General features: G+C 45.8%; 1 protein-coding gene across 1 annotated transcript in view; it reads left to right on the forward strand.

The window, feature by feature from the left end:
- Positions 1-23,246, forward strand: part of LOC146863643 (protein mab-21-like 3) — a 121,805-nt gene that overhangs the window by 44,314 nt on the left and 54,245 nt on the right. Inside the window, exon 3 of the mRNA XM_085627723.1 lies at positions 4,116-4,266. Coding sequence (XP_085483849.1) covers positions 4,116-4,266 — 151 coding nt within the window. The remainder of the gene's footprint in view (positions 1-4,115; positions 4,267-23,246) is intronic.

A 23,246-nucleotide genomic window follows, 5' to 3' on the forward strand; every position in this document is an offset into this window, starting at 1 on the left:
CCTGTGCCCTCCAAGGACTGACCTGCTGCTTGAGGCTTGCTTTCCTGTTTAATCCCAGGGCTACCAGAGTGACTAGTTGGCTGGCATCCTAATCAGAGCTTCAGGAACAGAATATGTCCCAACCTTCATGAGCTGCATCTAAACTGAGTGAGTCTGGACCATCCAAGTGGTGCCGGTCCAGTCCTGTACCCTTGGAAGTGGTGATAAAGGTGCCTGGATGGTCTAAACTGAAAACTTAGGACTTGTACATTTTCAGCCACAAGAGTGCTCCGAGAAGCAAGAGGAGACTAGTCGGCCTGACTTTGTGGTAACTCCCACTAAGCTCTTCTCTGCAGCAGCAAATCCTGTTCTTCGTTGGATGGGTATCCGTCCTCCAAGAGCCCTCATCCAATATAGTCTGAAGCTTTGTCCCGCTGGAGATTTTCGACTTAAAAAAAAGAGACACAGGCCCAGATTTATCAAGGTTTTGCATCGCCCTTGCTCCATGCAAGGCGATGCAGGGCGACACAAAACCCAGAATGAGATTTACCATGCTATGCAGAGGCACCCTGCACGGCTCTATAAATCTGATATTGTACAAGGCAGCGCAAGTTGCTGCCTTGTGTTACATTGCCCCTGGAAGGCGTTACATGGGTGGGGTATGGGTGTTCCCACACCTCCACCCATGTATTCTGATGCCTTCCCAGATTTACTAACGCTGATAAACCTGGGAATCCGTCAGAATTGTGCACCTTCCCAATAGAGTCGCAAGGAGCAGGAATATCTTCATTTCTTGTTGTTGTTTCATCTTTCTAAGTGTGCTTCCTTCTTCAGCACATATTGAAAGAAAAAAGCCTCTAAGGATTGTTTTCTTGCAGGTGGGTGCCCCTTTCTGCACAAAAACAATCCTGCTTGTAACGCAGGCGCCCTTGCACCAAGAAACATGGGTGCCTATGTTGGCGCTCGGCTGCACTGAGTGCGCCAGCCCAAGGAGAAGACAGGAATGCTCCATATCTTTACAGATCTGGTGCGTTCATACCCTCTCCCTGTCATGCAGCGCAGCACGTTGCTTTGCTGCTCTGCGTTGCATGACGTAATGATAAATGTGGGCCTAAGTCTGAACATAGAAATCTTCACTGCGACTTTGTCTAGCAACCACCTGAATACGATGCCTCCTCCTTGGACAACAGCGCCTCGTTGCCCGGCTGAACTTTACCTTTTTAGAAATTTTTCTGAAAAGTGTCTACTAAGTCCAAGGGTAAGCGGAGACCAGGCCCAATCCACTTTGTGTATCCGCGCTGCACTCCACTGTGGTGTATCACAGCTTTCGACTTTGCCCTGGCCTTGCGCAACTAGATGTCCATGATTGACACCTTCATCTTTTAGGCGCCATTTTCCACTTTACAAAATTCATAACTCTGGTTTTACTGATTACATTTTTGTCATTTTAGCTTCAAATAATTTTTCAATTATAGTCAGTTTTTCTAAATTAGTGTGGGATTTTTCTTCCATTGTGTCTTCACTTTATTACTGTTTGTGTGCTGGATAAATACTTTACACCGTGCCTCTAAGTTAAGCCTGACTGCTTAGTGTCAAGCTACCAGAGGGTTAAGCACAGGTTAATTAAGTAACTTTTGTGTGTTACTTGAGAAGGGCTCACAAGCCCCTCACCCACCAACCCAATTTCTCACACATGACCCTTGTGATGCTGCACCAATGGTAATTTTGGATCTAAAGTGATTTTACACCTAAAAGTAATTTTGCACCTTCATGTGTTTTGGACCTAAGTATGATGTTTTGCTTCCAAACATATTATCATGCTTCTGTGGATGTTGCACCAAGGGCAAGTGAACTGTGGTTCTAAAAGTGTTTTCAATGTCTGCTGATATTTCACTTACGATGATTTTGCAATGAAATGTAATTCTGCACCAAAAACAATATGAAACCACAATATTTGTTGCTTTGCAAGGGTGATTTTGCTCTTTTTTGCAAATGTTCACATAAATGCAGTTTGTTATTTGAAATGTTTTCTGCTGTCATGCTGATGTTGGTGCAGGGGTGTTGTTTGTTTGGCACACTGAGGTACTGTATGCCAAATGTGACATCCCATAGATACACATCTGTTAATGTTATGTAACCCCAATCCTGCATCCACCTCTGTGAAAGACATAGGGGTGGGGTGGGGGGCAGTTTAAAACTGGACAGGAGAAGGAGAACCATATATTCCAATTGTAAACGCTGTGGTCCATCTCTTGATTAGGAGCTGTTCCAAACCCACCCATCGGCCAAAACGTTGGGAGCTCTGGCATCCTGCTCACCTACAGTGGTGATCCTCGTGTGCGTCCACTTAATGAAGCACAAAGAAAGGGAAACATGGGACACAGCCTCACTAAAACGACTCTTTCCCCGGGATCCGTTCTCTTCTGTGCCTGGCCTTCCATTTTAGTTAGCCACTGGTCAAGCTTGGCCATGATGGCCTCAGTTGGTCACTCTTCTTTATTTCAGTGGTGGTGCACTACAAATCCTTTTCGGCCTTTAGGAACAGAGGACACCCCTGTGCACCGTCCAGCCCCACCAGCTCTGGCCCATTCTCTCAGTCCCTGCTCACGTTCTCTGAATCGCATCTGTGTTTTGGGGGTGACCACTTGTCTTTATGCTGCCTGCCCAGGATCACTGGCATGGCCTGGCACCACCATTGTGTTACGCCACGAGAGTGAAGGCCCTCTAAAGGCTTCCCATGCACAACCACAGCAACACCACCATCCACTCTGGCCCCAGGAGTCTCCCACAGCCCTCTCGCCCTGTGCTGCTTCAGTGGAAAGAGGAGCCTCGCAGGAGATCCAAGCTGCTGTGTTGGCTCCAGAGCTGGGCTCACTCTCTCCTCAGTACACACCCTTTACACCTAATGTAACATAATATGACTGCATTTGTGTTGGCTCCAGAGCTGGGCTCACTCTCTCCCCAGTTCACACCCTTTACACCTAATGTAACATAATATGACTGCATTTTCATTCTCTACTGAGTGATTTTTGGTCCTGGATTTGTTTTTGAAGCCCAAAGTGCCTCTGTGCTCTTGTTGTACAAGTGATGAGTTTGCACTTAAGTATATTTTTGCACCTAGTAGCTTTTCTGCACTGGTGCTGTGGTTGCATTAAGTGTGATTATGGCATTATATGTGATTTGGTGCATAAAAGTGATCTTACACCCACAGTGTATTTTTGCACCTGCATGTGATTTTTAATTGTGAAAATGTTTCCACGCTCCTGTTGAACCCATGGAGATTTTATCACCTAAATGTGATTCTGCAGCAAAATGCTGTTTTGCCTTTGATGGTAATTTGTGATCTAAAACGTGTCTTCACACTGCTCATAGACTCTACTGGTGTCTGGCAACCTAAAATGGCGGAAGGCCATGGGCCAGGCTGCTGAGGTCACTGCTGGGCTTGGTGTCCACCCCTTGCACATTCCTCTGCTCCGTTTTCGTACTGGAAGGTGACGCGGTGTTCCTGTGGCTGGGGTGTCCAGGGTTGTCCTCTCTGCAGATTGCCGCATTGTCTCTACCAGACAACTCGCACCTCAGATCATGGTGCTCTTCCTGCCAGATCATCCTGTGCAAGGGATGCAGCCTTCTTTCTGGGTCCTAATAAGCATTATCCATGAGCCGGTTGGATCCAGCTCAGGGGAGGTGCTGTGCAGTGGTTTTGCAAACTCTTATTGGAGGAGCTCCCTAGAGTCTGAAGATTACAGGAGAGCTGATTGGTCAACTTCATCAGTTGTGCCAGGATATCTCTTCTGTTGAAGGTGGAGCTGCACATCGGTGGGGTAGACCCATCGCCCGCAGGGTCTTTTCTGCACTTGCATGTGCCCGTCAGTTATCTCCAGAGAGCTTTGAGGGCCACCAAATCCCTTTGAAGGGCCATTGCCTAGGCAGAGATTCCTACAGTTCAACTATAATGCAATACTACTATGAAATACAGCACACTATGGCATAGACAGAAATGTATACAGGTGAAATATAACACAGTAATACTATGAAACACAACATGTGCAGGGCCTAGACAGACTCATGATTTCTTCGCATTCTCCAGATTTACAGCAGGAAATCTCACTCTGTCCTGCTCTGTGTCCACCTGGCAGGTATTCCTTCTCCCGCGTTGAACGTATCCTTCTTGAAAAGATTGATGAAGATGGAGGACATCGACGCAACAGCCTTCGAATCCTGAAGAAGGTCAGAGAGGATCGGTGGAAGCAGAAGCATCCGAAGGCGCTGGTGTCCTATCACCTGAAGGTTGGTCTCAGATAAAGAACCACACCGCCTGCTTTCAGGTCTTGGGTCCTTGGTATGGTTTCCTCACTCTCACTCATATGACCCAGATTAACCGAAGCATTTCTACCTGTCACTTTTTTACTGGTCTCAGTGTGGTCCATTTGCCCACAGGACTCAGGCTGCCCCTTACTGCTGAGATTCAAATGGCCAGAAATGGTCCAGGCTTCTGTAATCCGCTGCAGAAAGGATGAGACAAGCAGATTGGGATGAACGGTTCATATTAGAGCCAGACCAACACTCATTGACATGGGCTCAGTCCCCTATTGTACTGGCAATATTTAGCTAAACAACCAGTGTTATGGAACAAGCATTGGTTCAGGTTAGTTCACCCACTTTCGTACTTGCCTTGTTTGCTGTCTGTCCACCAAGATGCATCAAACGATTGGACGCCGTGCGTCCAAGGATCTCAGCAGCACCTCCCAGCACCTCTGTGTCCCAGCTCTTTAAGAAAATATGCTCAGGTCCCTCCCTTCTCTCAGATACTCCGGATGCCCCAACCCTCACTAACTCTTCTCTCCCCGAGCAACTTGAAAAACTTAAGAAAAAACAAATCCGGTTACAATTAATGGTGTTAATGCTTACGGAATATTTGAAAGCAGACGTAATCCCCGTAGGCTTACAAGTCAGGAATATCCCCGGTATCTTCACAGACAATCCCAAATATATCTCCAACTTTAGTTACATTGGCACTACCTGTTCCCGACACTGGCTAGTGTTAGGAATAGATATTGCAACTGAAACCCTTAAAACATTAGAAGCTGAGATTTTGGACATTGAAAAGCAGCTTCAGGACTCAGGAAGTACAGCAGAAAGCAAGAAATTATTAGAACAGGTCGAAAAAATAATCGCTGACTTCCATAGACTAGAGCAGAACCAAAAGTCTAATAAAATTAAAAAAGATATTAAACTATACAATATAGAAAACACCTACCCCTATCTCCAAAAAGATTTTTACAACAATGGATTCTACTCTAACCCTCAACATAGTAGACCGTGGGGGCGATTCAACAGGCGCCAAAACTTGGTAGGCTTTTCAGAGACCTCTGCCGACTCCTCAGATAGCTCAGATCAAGGAGAAGGATCAAACTCAACAAGACGAGGAGGGACTCATTCTGACAATTTTTTAGGCAGAGGCCAAGCAGACACACCACAACGAGGGAAAGCGAAGAAAACACAACGGTGGTACAACCCACCAGGGGAACGCAAAACACGCAACAACTATTACAAATGGTAGAGTCCCCCATCGATACCATAGAAATGACGGATGTCATTCCTATTTTCAACTTGTCCAAACAAACATTGACAGAGTCTGAACTTTCCGTACTTAAGAAAGGGCTCTCGTTTGTGCCCACTATCCGTCCCAACTTTATGGAGCTAGAAACGGAACTCCTCAGATTTTTTAGACGGATCCGCCTTAAAGCCTTTTTTCAACTCCACCCATCCCCTACTAACACTGCTAATACCCCTTTCCGTCCCCCATCTACATTTTCACCCACTGCTAGTATGTTACCAGTGGAAATTCTGACTTTTGAGAAGTTAGTGCTTAAAGATCTGTCCAATCTGGAGAGCAAGAAAAGATTTATACCTTATAACATTACTCTCCAAGAGAAACAAGCGATTAATACGCTCAAAACCAATGAAACCCTGGTGATAAAGAGTGCCGACAAAGGTGGCGGCATAGTGCTCCAGGAGAGAGACACTTACACAACAAAAATCCTACGCCAATTGGGCAATACTGAACACTACCAGAGACTTCCAGGCAACCCTACCAAGGAAATTCAGGCCCTTATCTTGAAACTTACAACTGAAGCTGTCAGTCAGGGCTATTTAGGCAATAAAGAATTCATTTTCTTAAATGTGAAATCACCAAGCACACCGGTCATCTATACCCTTCCCAAAGTCCACAAAAATTCTACCAACCCTCCTGGACGCCCAATTGTGTCAGCCTGCGACTCAATCCTTGAGCCTCTTGGTTCTTACGTGGATTTCTTCATCAAATAATTTGTACCTGTCACTGCCTGCTATGTGAGAGATAGCATGGCTATGATAAACCTAATGGAACACCATCCATTCGACCCCACATCAGATACACTATGCACCATGGACGGAGAGTCCCTGTATACCAACATTCCCCAGACAGCGGCCCTATTGGTAATACAAAAAACACTTGACTCCCGCCCCCGCCCCCATACTGTTCCAATACTATTCATTTTACAACTGTTAGAAATCTGTTTGACAAGGAATTTTTTTCACTTTTGATAACTTGTATTACCAACAAATCAAAGGGACTTCTATGGGCGCAATTTTTGCCCCCAACTTAGCGATTCTGTTCATGGACCAATTGGAGATAGGTTCCATTCTCACTGACACAAATCCATTCCTCCCAGGCATTTGCCTATGGCGAAGATATATTGACGACCTTTTTATCATTTGGAGACATGATATTAGTGCACTACAACAATTCCTTCATTGGTTAAATAACAACTGCTCAGGCCTATCGTTTACGATCTCCACTGATAAATCTGCCATTGCCTTTCTTGACCTGACAATCTTCCACTCTGAAGGCGAATTACTTACACGCCTATACAGAAAACCCACTAAGCGGAACACGCTGCTCAGTTACGGAAGTAACCACCCCAGGGCCCTGAGGGATTCACTTCCATATTCTCAATTTTTGAGAATCAGGCGTAACTGCTCTTCCAAAGCAGACTACTTCAGAGAGCAGCCACTCTCTCATCTAAACTGAAAGATCGTGGTTACCCCAAGAGGATAGTAAAAAAATGCATCCAAAAGGGCATGGTACTGCCCGCGTGATGTACTCCTGACTCCCAAACCCAAAAGTGAACTGGAAAGAATAGCCTGCGTCACTACCTTTTCACCAGTATCCAACCAAATAAGAAAGTCTATAATTCAGCACTGGCCAGTCATTAATGCAGGCAGTCTCAGCATTGAAAGACCGCTATTCGCTTTCCGGAAAAGCAGAAATTTGAAAGATCACTTGGTAAGAGCAGCTCTTCCCACCACTGCCCCCCACGTAACACTTGATGCTTTTTGGGGTCTTTCTCCTATCCTAGGACATTTCAAATGTGGTGGATGTAATGTCTGTGATTTTACGATTGAAGGTAAAAGTTTCACTGCCAATAACATTACAGTAAATTTGAATGCCTTCTCTAATTGCAATACCTGCAATGTTATCTATTTAATACATTGTCCTTGTATGAAAATGTACATTGGCCAGACTACACAAAAAGTAAAGACAAGAATTGGACAACACAGAAGTCGTATCAGCTGTAACACACCCAACGCACCACTGGTGGAACATTTCACGGATGCCAAACACAACGAAGATGACATCCGCTGGACGATTCTGAAGGTACTCAAATTGCCACAGAGAGGAGCCAACATGACCCACTTGTTAAACCGTGAAGAACTAAAAGCAATAATCCTTTTTGATACAATCAAAAATGGCCTGAATAGGAATGAGGACTGGACTACCCTCTTATTGACTAATACCATACTGTAATACCTTGGATTTTAATTGGTTGTTCTGGCTGATCTCTTGAGAAAATTCCTAACCTTGACTTGTACCTGTATATGCCACAAACTGTGACTTTCAACTGTATATACTATATCCGTTAGTAAATGTCAAATTTCACTTCCAATTGTGCAGGCCATTATCCTAAGCATGTTCTGTAAATAACTGCAATAAGTTAATGCGTAAATTCCTCCTTTTATGTCAAACAATGACACTTACGCACGCCCTTGCATTGCACTTCACATTAACCGCACTTGGTTTTTCACTCACCCAAGATGGCCACCGCTGTTACACACAGCTATCACCTATCCTTAGTCCTTCTTCCCTTTTGGCACCCGTCTGAGGCCCTCTATTGTTTTCCCGCTCTATTTAAATTAGAGCACTAAACACTAGCGCCCAGTGCCTGCCATTGAGCCGGTCACTACACAGCACATCGTTGCTGAGGACAGAGATCTCCATTGCTGTGTCTCCCCATAGGTAAGACAACCCTTACCCCGATGCAATTGACTGGTTTTAGAATTTCCCCACTTAGGCAGCCTCTGACTAAAACCTCCCCTCATTTTCAATTCCTTTAAGCTCGGACTGCAACATATTAGTATATTGAAGCAATACCTCGGCGCATAGAAATGTGGCCCATCTGCACCACAATCCAAACACCCAACAGCAGATCCAGGCAAGGAGCAGCACGCTCAAGCGCCTACTAAGGTTGATAGAAACCTTAATTGCAAGGTATGTGCCCTAGACGCAATTACATCCCAATCCCACATCGATTATGACACACCAAATCCAAACGCAATGTTACTTTTTTCACAGCGACCAAACCAAAACCAACATCCTTGACGTTGGTCTTCATTGCCAGTTTCTACTCTGATTTGTCATATGTGATACCCCTATGTCCTCAATTGGGGTAAGCATACACCTTACACTTATTTTCTCTCTGAGTCACGCGCCATTCCGAAATGGATAACACCCCCGGTTACTTGTTTCTCATAACTTCACGTCTTCCCGATACCGGTTCTCAATTTTTTTAATAAACACGACTGTCCCCCATGCCGCTCACGTTCGGAATGCGTATTCACACACCTTTTTATAACTCACGCGGTTCTAGTTCTTAAACCATTTACGTAGAAACTAGGTAGCCCGCCGAGGCCTTAACTTCAAAACACCTTTCAGTCATTCACCATTCCCCCATTAAATGTCACTTATAAAATCCCGCTTGCCATAGCACACTCACAAACAAATCCCCACTCACTTGACCGGAATAAGCCCGAGCACGATCGTTTGAACCACAACTCCTTGTGCACAATTGATAACCCTGACCTTCTGACATGCTACAACTTTCGAGCAATCTTAATATGTTCTAAGTTTCTCCCTTGTTTACACAAGCTATTTTCTTTGTTTTCTTTACTCTAACAGGCGTTAAAAACCAGGCAAATGTTATAAATTTAGTCCTGAAGATGATCCCGTTAATCAATGAGCTTGGGATCGAAACGTCGACTTTGTAAAAAATAGTGCCACAAATATCCATTGTGCTAACTCATTGTGGTCTCTATTTTGTCAAACTTGCTACAACTCCATGTATGCCTGCAAGTTGCTACAGCTCTCAGTCTTTGCCTGTAACTGTTGTTTGTCTAAAACTGTCTGCATTGTTATTCCTTTTTTCCCCCGCACGTTCCCCATGTTGTAGGGTGCAGGACTGTGCCCCACGATAAATGTAGTGTTTTTATTATCCTTGACCATATCCTTGAGTATCTGATGAATAAAAAATCCCCTGTCCGGCTGGACATCGGATGTATATAGTAACCCATTGTGGTCTATATTCAATTTTTATGTAAAATTTAGTGTTTGCTCAGGACCATTGTTTTCTACATACCCAGCTCTTTACCTGGCAGGAGGTGGTCTGCCACTCATAGTTTGCTTCTGCTCCCCCCCACTGCCATCACTTAGTGGATGTGCTGCCAGTGCGGCTGCTGTACTTCATGTCTTCCTGTGGACAGTGATCTGCAGTAGCGTCACGTCTCTCCAGACCCTCGCGTCCACAAAGCCTCCAGAGCTGCCGTTGGTGCGGAGAGAGGACGGCTGTGAACACTGGTGATAGAACCTCCTCCCTTATCCCTTCTCTCTCTGCTCATCTGAAGAGTTTCTTGCTACAAGATCCAGATTCTTTATAAACAAGCATTGGCATAGCCAATAGCTCGCGCCTTTGGGACCTTATAAGTGTTTAGCCATGCAACACTTGATGTTGTTGCACCAAGGATATTGTGCTGGATAACTAAACACTTAGGTCCCGATTCCGATCCGGGTCGGAAAGCACTCCAACCGAGCCTGATCCAGAGTGTATTCCACCCAAGCCGGAGTCCTGCAGTCCGACCGAGCGAGTACGATGCGGCCGTATGCTGACAGACTCGGTTCGGTCGGACTCCCATAGAAGTCAATGGGAGCCAATCGTACGATGCGTACATGGGATCCCATTTACTGAATGGGTAGGTCTTGCGCAAGGGCGCCCCCTACAGTGGGTATGCGTCGGTGCCATCGCCACCGTACATGCCTGTGTTGGGGTACCCTTGGGTCTCTCCCTGTGTCCGAGTTGTAGGGCTGCGGGTGACAGGGGGTCCGTCGCAGACCCCCAAAGGCAACCACCCGGACGTTTTGCGAGCCGGACACTCCGGCTCGCATAGGCTGTCTGACGAAAGCATCGTACTGGCTCGGTCGTAAATCGCATCCATTGCACGCCACGGTTAGCTTCCGACCGAGACGTACAGAGCGGTTCGGACCCGGAAACGACTCGGTTGGTGAATTTCACATAGCTCGCATCGTACTTGCTCGCTCGTACAGCTGTACGAGTCAGGCGTAAAACACGCGTACGGCTCGTAGTTTTTCCGGCCAGATCGCGTTCGGTGCCCTTCCAACCCGGATCGTAATCGGCCCCTTATAAGGTCCCAAAGGCGAGATCTATTGGCTATGCCAATGCTTGTTTTTTAGGTGCTCCCAGTTTGGGTGCAACATTGTAATGGCTCAGTGGTATACCCCCTCATCTTTGTAATTTAGGGGTAGCTCTCTTGTTTCATTATTATGTGACATAGGACCCACCAGTTGTTAAATTGCTAGGGTAGAATTCTATGTCGCTGATACAGGAGAGACCGAGAATCAGTGCATTGGAGGAGCAATGAAACCACCAATCCTAATTAAATGGAGTCAACTCGAGGGCAGCAGATCCCCAGCTCACTAGAGCTTCCTTTAACCCACTCAGTAACATTGAATGATGCCAATACACGAGTGACAAAGGACTGGCTTAAAGCTTGTACAGGATTATTGTGTCTAAGGGTTTATGTAGCTGCCACTTTGAAAAGGGACCTCCAGCAATGAGATGCTTTTCATAGCGCGCAGCGCTCTAAAACTCGCTTTACATTATTAACCGTAAAACTGTATTTGTGTGCAAATGGGATAGCGTGAATTGTTAATGTTTAAAGGGAGTATGAAATGCAAATTTACTTTTTGCCGACTTTTCAAAGTAACAGTGTTCCATTTTAATGAAATATGGGCTGTCCAAATGCGGAAACGTAACCTAGAACGAGGTTGCACTTCTAACCAGGAGACTCACAAAAACAATGTAGCGCTTGGTCAAGAGTTTTAAATGGCTCTTGAAAATCTAGCCCATCGGTCCTCACACGATAAGAAAATCTCCATTACAAGAGATATGAAACTTTGTTACCTAGGCAATTTAATGAAATTATAATACCTGAATGCTGGAAAACTAAGTGGCAACCCTGCATTGGCATAAAACGAGTCAATAGCATGTGTAGTGCGGTGGTTATTAATGAACCCCAAGCAAATAAACAGTGGGCAAGACTCTGCAAGGTGGGAAGAAGCTACTCATTTTCAGATCTAATGAAACGCCTTCTGATCAGGCAGAGGTGCCTCTTAATGAGATTGACAAGTTAAAGGACAGCTGCAAGGAACGACGAGCAAACAATGGGCAAAAGTGTATGCGTTTATTGTAAGTTAGCCTCGCAAAAGGGAAGAAATGCACTGTGCGAGTTGACATGCAGTCAATATATGCTTTTCTAGTGCATATGAAACGATCAATGATTCCGATTAGGTTGGAGGTGCCGAGCACAGTATTTGTGTAGTTTCCCTTGTTTCTTCTCAAATTCTACCAACAAACTTGTACAAGATCATCAGCTTCATCTTCCCATAAAAATCAGTGTGCAGTCCTGTGACAGAGAGTGAGAGTGAGAGAGAGAAAGAGAGAGAGAGAGAGACAGAGAGAGAGAAAGCGAGAGAAGAGAGAGAGAGAGAGAGAGAGAGAGAGAGAGAGAGAGCGCCCGGGAGTGCTGCGTGCGTACGCGCGTAGTCTGCTCCTGTTCAAGCACTGCACTTGTGCTTTTGGCACACCCCTGCGCGCTCCCACAAGGTGGATGCCACCACAAGTACGAGTGTGTGCTTGAAAATGACCAGAGCGACGGTTAAAGGTTCTCCTCTGCAGCGCATGTGCGCTGCGTAGGCGATATCTAAAAAAGGCATACATTTACACCATTTGCTTTTGCCTATATTAAATGTGAATTTTTTATTTTTTGAACTTTCAAAGAATTCAGCATCACAAGAAGGGAGCGGGGGGGAGCCAGGGGGAACCTGCAGAGGAGCCCTGCACACAGAGCGCCGGAGGAGCGGAGTGGCCAGGATTCTCTTGAAGGCCGCCGGACGGTGAGGAGCCCAAGAAGGGAGCTCTGTGGCTGAGGATTGCTCAATGAGCAAAAATCCTCGTTTAGCCTCCGGTACCACGCAGCGGACCCGGACCATTTCGTGAACAACAACTGAACACTGATGAGAACCCCACCTGGACTTGGAACACACTTCAGAGAAGATTGAGAAAGAAGATGAGGACTCACCTCCTACGATCATGATGACAGCAGTGCTGGACGGGGAGACGCTTTAACCGATGGCACGCTACTATCGCCTCTCCTGGGAGCAGCGAAGGTGAGGAGGTGCTGAGGGGAGGGTATCGAGCATCGGAGGAGAGGGCGACCCGATTGTGGTGGGTGCAGGCTCTCCCTGTAGCGATCCTCACGGTTCCCCGAGGAGCCGAGGAGAGCTCCACAAAGAGGACACCAATACTGGCATACCATTACCATATAAAGACTTCCCCAATATTGTTATATATTGGAGACTTCCCTGGTAATTGGAGGACCGTGCATGTTCACGGCGATGTTGTAGAACATGGAGCAGGTCATTAGAGGAGAGGTTAGGGGAGGCAGCGGGAGAAAAACGGGAACAGCGTACATCGCGCCCAAGGCACGACCAGGACGAGGAAATGGGAACACTTGAAAAGAGCGCCGGTGTATAACACAGAGGGAATCTGCCAGAGGAGGCAGGGAAAGAGACTCAGGAGCAGCGACGACTGCGCTCATAACAAAGGAGCCTGGAAGAGTGAGAGAGAGGACACAGGAGGAAAGCACCGCTCTCATACACAGAGGGAGCCTACGGTGACAAAGGTGGAACAACCGCAGAGGAAGTCCCCTCAAGGCAGACATTAGGAGCTCCTGGTCAAAGCAGGAACTGTATTGGCCACCAAGATAATCAGGCATCTGGACACACGGTCTACAAAATGGCCGAACATTAGGCTAACCCCTCCCTCGTCAGACACTGAAAGAGGACTAATGAGAATGGACAAATATACTTCAGAAAGAACAAACATTTACAATGCAATAGGTCTCGCAATGACATTATTTTGAGCTATTGGAATTGAAAATGTTATTGGTTTTTTTTTCCTTCGTGAACCATTAATCAAGTAATGGCGAAAATAAGAAGCGTTCAAATTGTAAACTTAATTCATTCCCCTTCACAACACTAATAACATCTAACTAGACTTGAAGATGGTGTTCTTTTTATAAATCTGCGAGTTACATTCCTGCAGCGTTAACTTCAAGAAATGATGAATACTTTTGCAAAGTTGGTATTAATACAAATGTTACAACGCCACACACAGAAGCAAAGGGTCTGATGTAATCTCGTCATGTAACCATTTACCACCAATGACATCACCACAAATATACATATATATATATTCCCATTATCTGCACAACACACTGTTAAAGTGTCTCAGACCGGAAGAAGTAAGCTCTAAATGTAAGTGGGCTCTACAGCCTAAAATAGCACCGCTGTAGTTTGTACACAACGCACAGGCGCTGGCACCTGCTGACCAAGCGTTTGGGGAAAGGTGTGGTGCGTGATTGTGGTGATGGCTGAGTGAGGAGCAAGGCTTCAAAGCCTGACCGTTTCCTTCTTGCACACAGGTGAACAACAAACGAACAGCCCCCGCCCTTCCCTTCCCATCACTAGATTACCAAAGTGCAGCGGACTACCGGTCTCTGTCTGACCCCCTCCCCCATCTCCGGCCACCCCTCCAACAACCACGGGAGCCCCCCTCCTTAATCCGATTGTCTTTGCCCCCCGCTCTCACCAGAGCCCTTCGCTTCCAGTTCATGGACTTGTTGTTGGTAAACATGTAATGTGCGCTGCCCACGGACACAGGCAGTGTGTGACAAGAATGAAACATGCACAGACCAGCTCTGTTACAAATACACACACAGCCACATGCCTCATGCACGTTCGTACCCACGTGACCTCTCCCCACACTCCCGTGGACACAGAGCAGGCACACCGGACAAAACGGCCCAAGCCAGGGAGGCGCTGAACGGAAACAACTGTGTATATGAAAATACGGATACAATGTGTTTGTGCAGCCTTATAAAGATACACACATCGATTTTATGGAGAAACTAGCTGCATAGATAGATACTTATATATGAAAATGGACAAAGAGATCAAGAAACAGAAAGGCACACCCACTTACCAAACGGCCCAATCTTCCAGAGGCAGCCACGTAGCCAAGCAAACAGGAGCGACAGACAGACAGGCATGCCGATAGACATACAACAGAGAGCGAGAGATAGAGAGATAGTTAGATAGAGATAGAGAGATAGCTAGAGAGATAGATAGAGGGATAGAGATAGAGATAGATAAATAGAAAGAGATATATAGAGATAGATAGGTAGAGAGAGAGAGAGATATAGAGATAGAGCTAGATAGATAGATAGAAAGATAGAGATAGATTAATAGGGATAGATATAGATAGATAGATAGATAGATAGATAGATAGATAGATAGATAGATAGATAGATAGATAGATAGATAGATAGATAGATAGATAGATAGATAGATATGCACAGTGTGTAATTCAAGCACATACAAATAATGTAAATTGTCATGTGCATAGTCGGTCATGTGCACAGTCAGCGCGGTGAACTGAACGCAGTCCCTGTGTGAACTGAAGTCTCTGTTGCTGCCGCCATCCGTTTCTTTATACACGGCAACAGAAGCTTTTTAATAATGGCCATAAAACATCACAGCTGTTTCACTATGGCTAACCTTTAAATCCACTCACAAACAAACCTCCATCGTTCATGTGAGTCACCGTAAACATTGTACTCAAAATTGGATAGATGTAGTGTGAGGTAGAGCTGGGATACGTTCAGCCATCTTGAATCACCGTAACTTCGAAGCGGGTGGCTGATTGGGCAGCTGAACGGAACCAATGTTGAATGGTGGGTAAAGTTTTTTGTTTTAAAGGAATGGAGCGCAATGTCCCTATAGCGGGCGACACGCTCCACATTTTCAATATATAGCATTTAAACTGAGCATTGTGTCCCGAAAGCGGGCGCTGCGCTCAGCTGGGTAAAGTTTTTAAAAAATCAAGTCAACGGAGCGCGGTGTCCCGAAAAGGGCGCCACGCTCAGCTGGCTACAGTTTAAAAAAAAAACAACAAAGGGAGCGCGGTGTCCCGAAAGCGGGCGCCGCGCTCATCTACATGACCTCGCGAAGGCAAAGAAAACAATGGCCGGTGGTATGGGGAATAATTACATTTATGTTTGGTTTGTGAAGCCTCGGAAATGTAAAAACATGTACGTAGCACGATGTCCCTTTAGCGGGCGCCACGCTCCACATTTTCAATATACAACATTTAAACTAAGCACCGTGTCCCGAAAGCACGCGTTGCGCTCTGCTGGGTAAAGTGTTAAAAAAATCAAATAAACGGCCAGTGGTATGGGGAATAATTACATTTATGTTTGGTTTGTGAAGCCTCGGAAAGTTAAAAACAACGCACTGACCAGCGCAACTCTGGGAAGTTTGCTTTTTGGGTGGGGGGAAGGGAAGGAAGGAGCGGGTACAATTGCCAATGAGGAGCCAGTTTTTAGCACACTCGCTTCACGGCTTTTGTGAAGACTTTTCTTATCTGCTTGTTAAATAAACAAGCAGATAAGAAAAGTCTTCACGACAGCCGTGAAGCTGGTGAGTCAGTCCGGGTGGGCTGGCCCAAAAAGCGAAAAGGAGGCACCCTGGTAACCTTATTTCCAATGGCAGCCCACCGTTTAACATAAACGGTGACGCAAGCCAATGGGAATAAGGTGCGGGGCTTCAAGCCCTTTTCTCCAAGTACTCATCTGCAATAAATCTCGCTGAGTGAGCTGCGCATGTGCGCAGCAATGCTAGGCGAGACCTAAAAACAGGACTGGCTCCACCAGAACACTGAAAACAATGCAAAAAATGATAGACACAAAAAGAAGACTAAGTAGAAGGGAGAAGGGATAAACAAGATGCAAAAAAGAAAAATAGGACTGACACCAACAGGATTCTGAAAACATTATCAATTATTATAGAACATCTAATTAAATGAGTTAATTAAGATCAACATCACCAGAATGATTAACTATATTATTAATTAATTAATTAATACATTTAACCAGCACTACCAGAAAGTGAATTATTTGAGTGGTAAGTAAACAATTACAAATAACCTGCACTCACAGAATAACTAAGTGTTATAATTAATTAATTTGAATAATTAGATAGCCTGCAGTCCAAAACTAAATAAACAAGTGATAAACACTAAAGAAAGAATAGACTCTGAAATTGTGCAAAGGTAAGGAGAGGACACTAGGGAAGAGATAACTTCACATTCTACAAGGCACTCTCAGCGCCAACTAAGAGATTACCTCTCGCACCAAAACATAAACTCGGTCTACATAGAGGAAGAGGGTCCTCAAGAGGAGCTATAAGCACCATTGACAAAATGATAGGAGCAAATCTGAGCCCCGCAGGTAAAAACGCCAGAGCGATAGCCTACCCCTCCAATCTCTCCAAAAAATGCTTCCAAAACCTTTAAATATAACCTACTCAGGAAAAACCCGGAAATTATTATCCTTGACCCCTCCTTTACCTCAAACAATGGAGCGATTATTAACGGCCTCTAGATCTAAACATCACACAAAGACACAGGTGACAGCAAACAACCCAAGAATAGACATTCGAAAAACAATCAGCAATAACCACATAGAAACACTCCAAATTAAAGCTAAAAAGCAGCCCAATCTACACACATCTGATGATAATACCCCCACAACCTTACAAATCACTGATGTATCGAACTCAGCACCCAACAATCAATACCCTGAGACAACAAACCACATAACCGAAATCAACTCAAGACCTGCCCCTCAGAGCAAAAAAATAATCACTGAAGGAACGAAAGAGATATACAAACAGCTGCAGGTCGGAACCTCCAACTTAACGATCCACAGGTTGGCAATCCTGTTACAAAAACACCAACAACAACTCTCACCACCATCAAGAAAGGAATTAGAAATGCTCATGGCCCAGACAGATAGGATAGCTACAGACATGTGAAAAGCTATTAAGAACATGATGAATACTCTACTGCTCTCAGAAAGTTATCTCTCCAAAACTATCCAGAGTCAAAAAGCGGCACACAATCTCCACAATAAGTTCATCACAACCCCACTGCCTCTTTCCAATAAGATTTACCGGCCACGTATCTTCCTCAGATATTTGTCGGACACTGAAACCCAAAACCTACTACTTTCCTACGATACGACTTCCAACCTCCCCGATAAAATAGAAGACCAGAAGATTCAGGTGGTCCGAATTAATTTCGACAGAATAACACATACAAATCACTGAAAACCAAACTCTAATAAGCCCAGATGAGCCAGAATCCAACCCTAACCTAGAAAACCATTAAAAAAAAATCTCATGCCTACTTATCAACTGTCGTTCAGCAATGAAACATGCCGCTGACATTGCCCACCTAATCATAAATCAGGATACTGATGTGGCTATCCTAACTGAAACATGGCTATCTGAATCATCCTCCCCATGCCTAGACCTGCTGGTACCTCCGAACTATAACATTGTAAGACTAGATAGGCTAAGCAAAATGGGTGGAGTGGCCTGATTACACAGATCAAACTTCACCATCTCTAAGACTCTCACAGACCCTATAAAATCATGTGAATACCTGAGGATCACAGCACGATTCACAAACAACCAAGTGTACAAACTACACGCATTCTATAACACCCCCAGGAAAAAAAAAAACTTTCATAGACCATCTAATGGAAATTATTACAACTAACTCAGGACCGCACTGCAATGATATTTTTCTAGGAGACTTCAATCTTCACTGGAACGATGTGAGAAGTTGGCCTGGCATCTGCTGTCCTCTAGTTATAGTGGCCACCTTGTACCAGTCCAATTCGACTCTTATTGATGATAGGTTTAAGTCAACCTTTAAAGAAAGCTATCCTAGTGGTAGCTGTGGAGAGCAGCCTTCAGGATAAGTCTTGAAGGAGTGTTAAGCTTATTGTTTTATCATAGATAACCTCTTGAATGACCAAATGAAAGAGTAGCCCACACAGGTATATATATAAAATATATGTATTTATTCTAAACAGAATCCCACAAGTCTCTTTATGAGGCTAGAGGCAAAGTTACAATTCAAACAAGCATTGATAGATACAATAAATAGCACCGGAATCACAGGGCCCCAGGGAGGACCAAACCATATATTAAAAAAGTGTTATAAGAACCACGACAATTCTACAGACAATGCCTAGGGCATTTAGGATCGCTGGCCCCTTAAGAATCCACCCCAGGTTATGAGGAAGGGGACCCACGGGCGGCGCGTGCAGTGGAAATAGCTGCTATCGGGATCTCTATTATTGTTATTGTTATTGTTATTGTTATATTGGATTTATATCGCGCCCAATCACCTGCAGGTCTCTAGGCGCTCGGAAATCGATGGTAACAACAATAATCTTGGCAAAACACAGAATGAAAGACACTCCCTGGTCTAGATTACACTCAGGATTCTTCTAAACAACAATGTTTTTAGCATCTTTCTAAACCGCAGGAGGTTCCCTTCCCTGCGCAGCACCTCAGGCAGCGTGTTCCATAGCTGAGGAACTAACACATAGAAGGCTCTTCCGCCCTTAGTTACTAATTTGTAGCGGGGCAGACCAATAGCTGAGAATCTGAGGATCTAAGTGTTCTCACTGGGCTGTACACCTCCAAACGATCTGTAATGTAGGCTGGTGCCTGACCGTAAATTGCCTTATGAGCCGTGCATAAGGTCTTAAATTCCACTCGCTCTTTAATGGGGAGCCAATGCAGGCTATGTAGCAGGGGGGAGGCCTTAGTTCTCCTTGGGAGTCTGAAAATAAGTCGTGCAGCGTCATTCATCACGACCTGTAGCCTGTTAGTCAGAGTTTTAGGTAGGCCGAGATAGAGAGCGTTTCCGTAATCTATCCTTGAGATAACAGTTGCTGCTACGATTGAGCGCATCATCGATTGAGAGAGGACAGGGGCTAACTTCCGCAGCTGTCGAATGATATTTGTACAGCTTCCCACCACGGAAGAGATTTGACTGGACATTGAGAGATCACAATCCAGTTTGATTCCCAAGCTCTTTACATTCAAACTTGGTTTTGGAGCAAGGCCTAACTCCGCTGGCCAATAGAGGTCACTCCAAGGTGAGGCGGTGGATGGAATCACCAATACCTCAGTCTTATCTGGATTGATCTTCAACAGATTTTCGGTCATCCATTGTACAGTGTACCTCAAGATGTTCTGGGCATTGAGTTGTGCGGTCCTTGTATTGTCGACACTCAGCAACAGCTGCGTGTCGTCCGCATAATTAAAGACTCTACAGCCCCTACTGGCCAGTGATGCAATCAGAGGTTGTAGGTAGAGATTGAATAGGAGTGGGGACAGGGCAGATCCCTGTGGCACCCCACATTCCAAGGTCCCCACCTCCGATGTTTCATCCCCCAGTTGTATCCTTTGTGTCCTTCCCAGAAGGAAAGATTGCAACCATTTAAAGGCCAGGCCTTTGATGTTATGTTATGTTATGTTAAATTGATTTATTATGCGCACAGCTACTCCAGCCAAGGAGCGTCCCGGCGCAAAGACAAGGAGGAACACAACACAACAGAAACGGGAACGCCTAAGATAGACAACTAAAACAGAAAGGTCTTGATGGCTCTCCGGAAAGAAAGCAGATCGTCTAACTGACGGATTTCAACTGGGAGGGTGTTCCAAATTAGTGCAGCTTTCACGCTGAAGGAACGACCCCCCATCCGACAGAGTCTAAATCTAGGGACCACAGCAAGGGCCTGGCCCTGAGATCGGAGGCTACGAGTGGGGACATAGAAAGAAATAAGATTGGACAGGATTTCAGGGCCTATACCTCTTAATATCTTAAAAGTCAAGCAAAGGACCTTGAAAAGAATACGCTTCCTTACAGGGAGCCAATGCAAAGAGCGAAGGACATTCGCCACCGGGCAAAATCTGGGTAGGCCAACAATGGCTCTGGCCGCAGCATTTTGAACCCGCTGTAGGCGAGTTAACTCGGCCTGATTAGCCCCAGCCAGAAGAGAGCTAGCGTAGTCCAGGCGAGAGATGATAGTAGCCTGGACTACAAGCTGTCTGGTATGGGCATCAAAGTATTTAAGGACTGGTCTAAGACCTCTTAATAGACCAAAACAACAGGCTGCCGTTTTTTTAGTATGTCCTATGAAGGTAAGGCCAGCGTCCAACCAGACCCCAAGATTTTTCACCTCCGACACTGGGGTCGGAGTGGGGCCCAGCTCAGAAGGCCACCACTGATCGCCCCAGAGCTCCACTCCCTTCCCAACAACCATCACCTCTGTTTTTGTGGCATTAAGCTGGAGACAGTTTTCTGTCAGCCAGCAAGCCACCGCTTTCAGTCCGGACTGAAACCTGGGGGCGTCTTGGTGGACATCTCCGCTAAGGGTAACCGCCAGCTGAGTGTCATCGGCATATGAGACCAAAGTAAGGCCCCACTGCCTCGCGACATCAGACATCAGCCAGCGGATCCCAAAATCATTCAGTCTATCCAAGAGTAAGGCATGACTGACCGTATCGAACGCCGCTGATAGATCTAACAAAATCAGGGCGCTCGGTTTCTTACAGTCAGCCATGCCTCTTAATTCATCCATCACTGAGAGCATCACCAACTCTGTGCTGTGATGAGCTCGGAACCCTGCCTGTCGCTCATGGAGTAGATGGTGAGACTCCAGATACAGAGACAGGGACTTTAATACATGCTGTTCCAGTATTTTTGAGAGGAAAGGCAGCTGGGAAATAGGCCTGTAGTTCTTTAACACTGCAGGATCCGCACCAGGTTTCTTCAATAGAGGCCTTACACGTGCCTCCTTGAATTCCAACGGTAGGTACCCTATTTTCAAGGATCTGTTAAGAAGGGAGATAATGCATTCCTCCAATAAGGGACGAGCTACACGAAAGACACTGGGTGGGCACGGATCTGCTGGAGAGCCAGATTTAATTTTACCCATCAGTTTCTCCAGACTCAACGCATCCAACTCTGGAAACACTGTGATAGTGCAGTCAGCTGAGTTATAGGGGGCCGAAGCTATGGCAAGCTCCTTTACCATCCCACTCTTTATTTCCATAATAATGGTCTTCACTTTTTCTAAAAAGTACCCCTGAAAGGAATTACAATTTATAAGGGACTTGGCGTTTTCAGGTTTTTTACTCAACTCTGACAAAATTTTAAACGTCTCTTTCTGGACGTTGGCTGCCTTACTTAAGCGGGACTCATAATGTTCTGCTTTAGCTAGGGCAATGAACTTTTTATATAAATGAAGGGAGGCTTTATAGAGATTCCTAGCTGTATCCTGCTTAGATTTCCTTCAACCTCTTTCCAAGGCTCTGAGCTTTCTTTTATGCTCCCTTAATGATGGCGTAAACCAGGGAGCCCCCTTACCAGGTCCCTTTATCAACTGTGATCTTACTGGCGCTATCTGGTCGATAGCCTGAGCCAAGCTCCGCGTTAGATCCGCCTAATCTCGGTCCAGACTACATTCCAGATCCGAAGGCTGGTTCATTGACGGTAGCGCCTTGGTTAGAGTTATTAAGTCAACCTCTGCCCATTTACGGGTTCTCCTGGTTTCCAACGATAGATTGTGTATATGGCCATCGATACGTATCTCTCAGGACACTAGATGGTGATCTGACCATATACATGGTACAACATCTTTAAGAGTGACATTTGTGTCTGTAGTCCACACGAGATCAAGAACATGACCTTTAGTATGTGTGGGAACTTCCACAAGTTGTTTAAAAGTCAGGGCAGCCATCATGGTGTCCAATTGGCGAGTGGCCAAGTCCCAGTGGGGGTTATCCCAATGCAGATTAAAATCTCCTGTGACCAAAATTTTCGTGTATCGGGTACATAAGTCCGACATAATAGGCCCAAAGAAGTCATAAAAGAGTGGGGTTGAGTTTGGTGGGCGATAGACTGACAAAACCACCCAACAGGAGTTGTTCATGGTTATCTTTACCCCAAGCAGGTCAGCTAGGTCTACTGACTCAGATAACAGTCTTTCAACTGACAGGCTCTTTTTAAAAAGGATCGCTACCCCTCCCCCTCGCGCACCTCCCGGGCGGTTATGCCATATGGCATCATAGCCCCCTGGGAGAGCGGCAATGATGTCAGGCATCGAATTATCACCCAACCAGGTCTCCGAGAGGGTCAGGACATCAATGTCATTGTCCTGAAGCAGGCTATAGACTTCCACATGATGACGGTGGAGTCATCTAGTATTTAAGCTAACGATCTTCAGTATAGAGCGCCGGCCTGAGGGGGTAACCTTATGAGGGCCAGAAATAGCATAATTATTAATAGTCATCAGGGTTACGCAGTCCGGGCACCGCTCACCTTTGTCAAGACCGCGCAGCTCCTCTGAGGAGTAAGTACGCCTGTGGCCAGACGACCGAGCCTCCGGGCCCGTCCATGCGCGGACGGGCGCAGACGGGCTGGACTCTGGCGTGACTCCGGCGATGCTCTGGCGAACCCGCCGCGCGTACCCGCTGCGCGTCAGCATGACCGGCTTAAGTACCGGTCTAGCGTCCTTGTGACGACTAGACCGCTCCGATCCTCAGCCCTCACCCAAGATGTCCGCCGTTCTGGCAGTGCAATGTGATTTAGATGGGGGAAGGGGCCCGC

The sequence above is a fragment of the Triturus cristatus genome, chromosome 2_1 (genome assembly GCF_964204655.1).
Source record: "Triturus cristatus chromosome 2_1, aTriCri1.1, whole genome shotgun sequence".
In the NCBI taxonomy this organism is placed as follows: domain Eukaryota; kingdom Metazoa; phylum Chordata; class Amphibia; order Caudata; family Salamandridae; genus Triturus; species Triturus cristatus.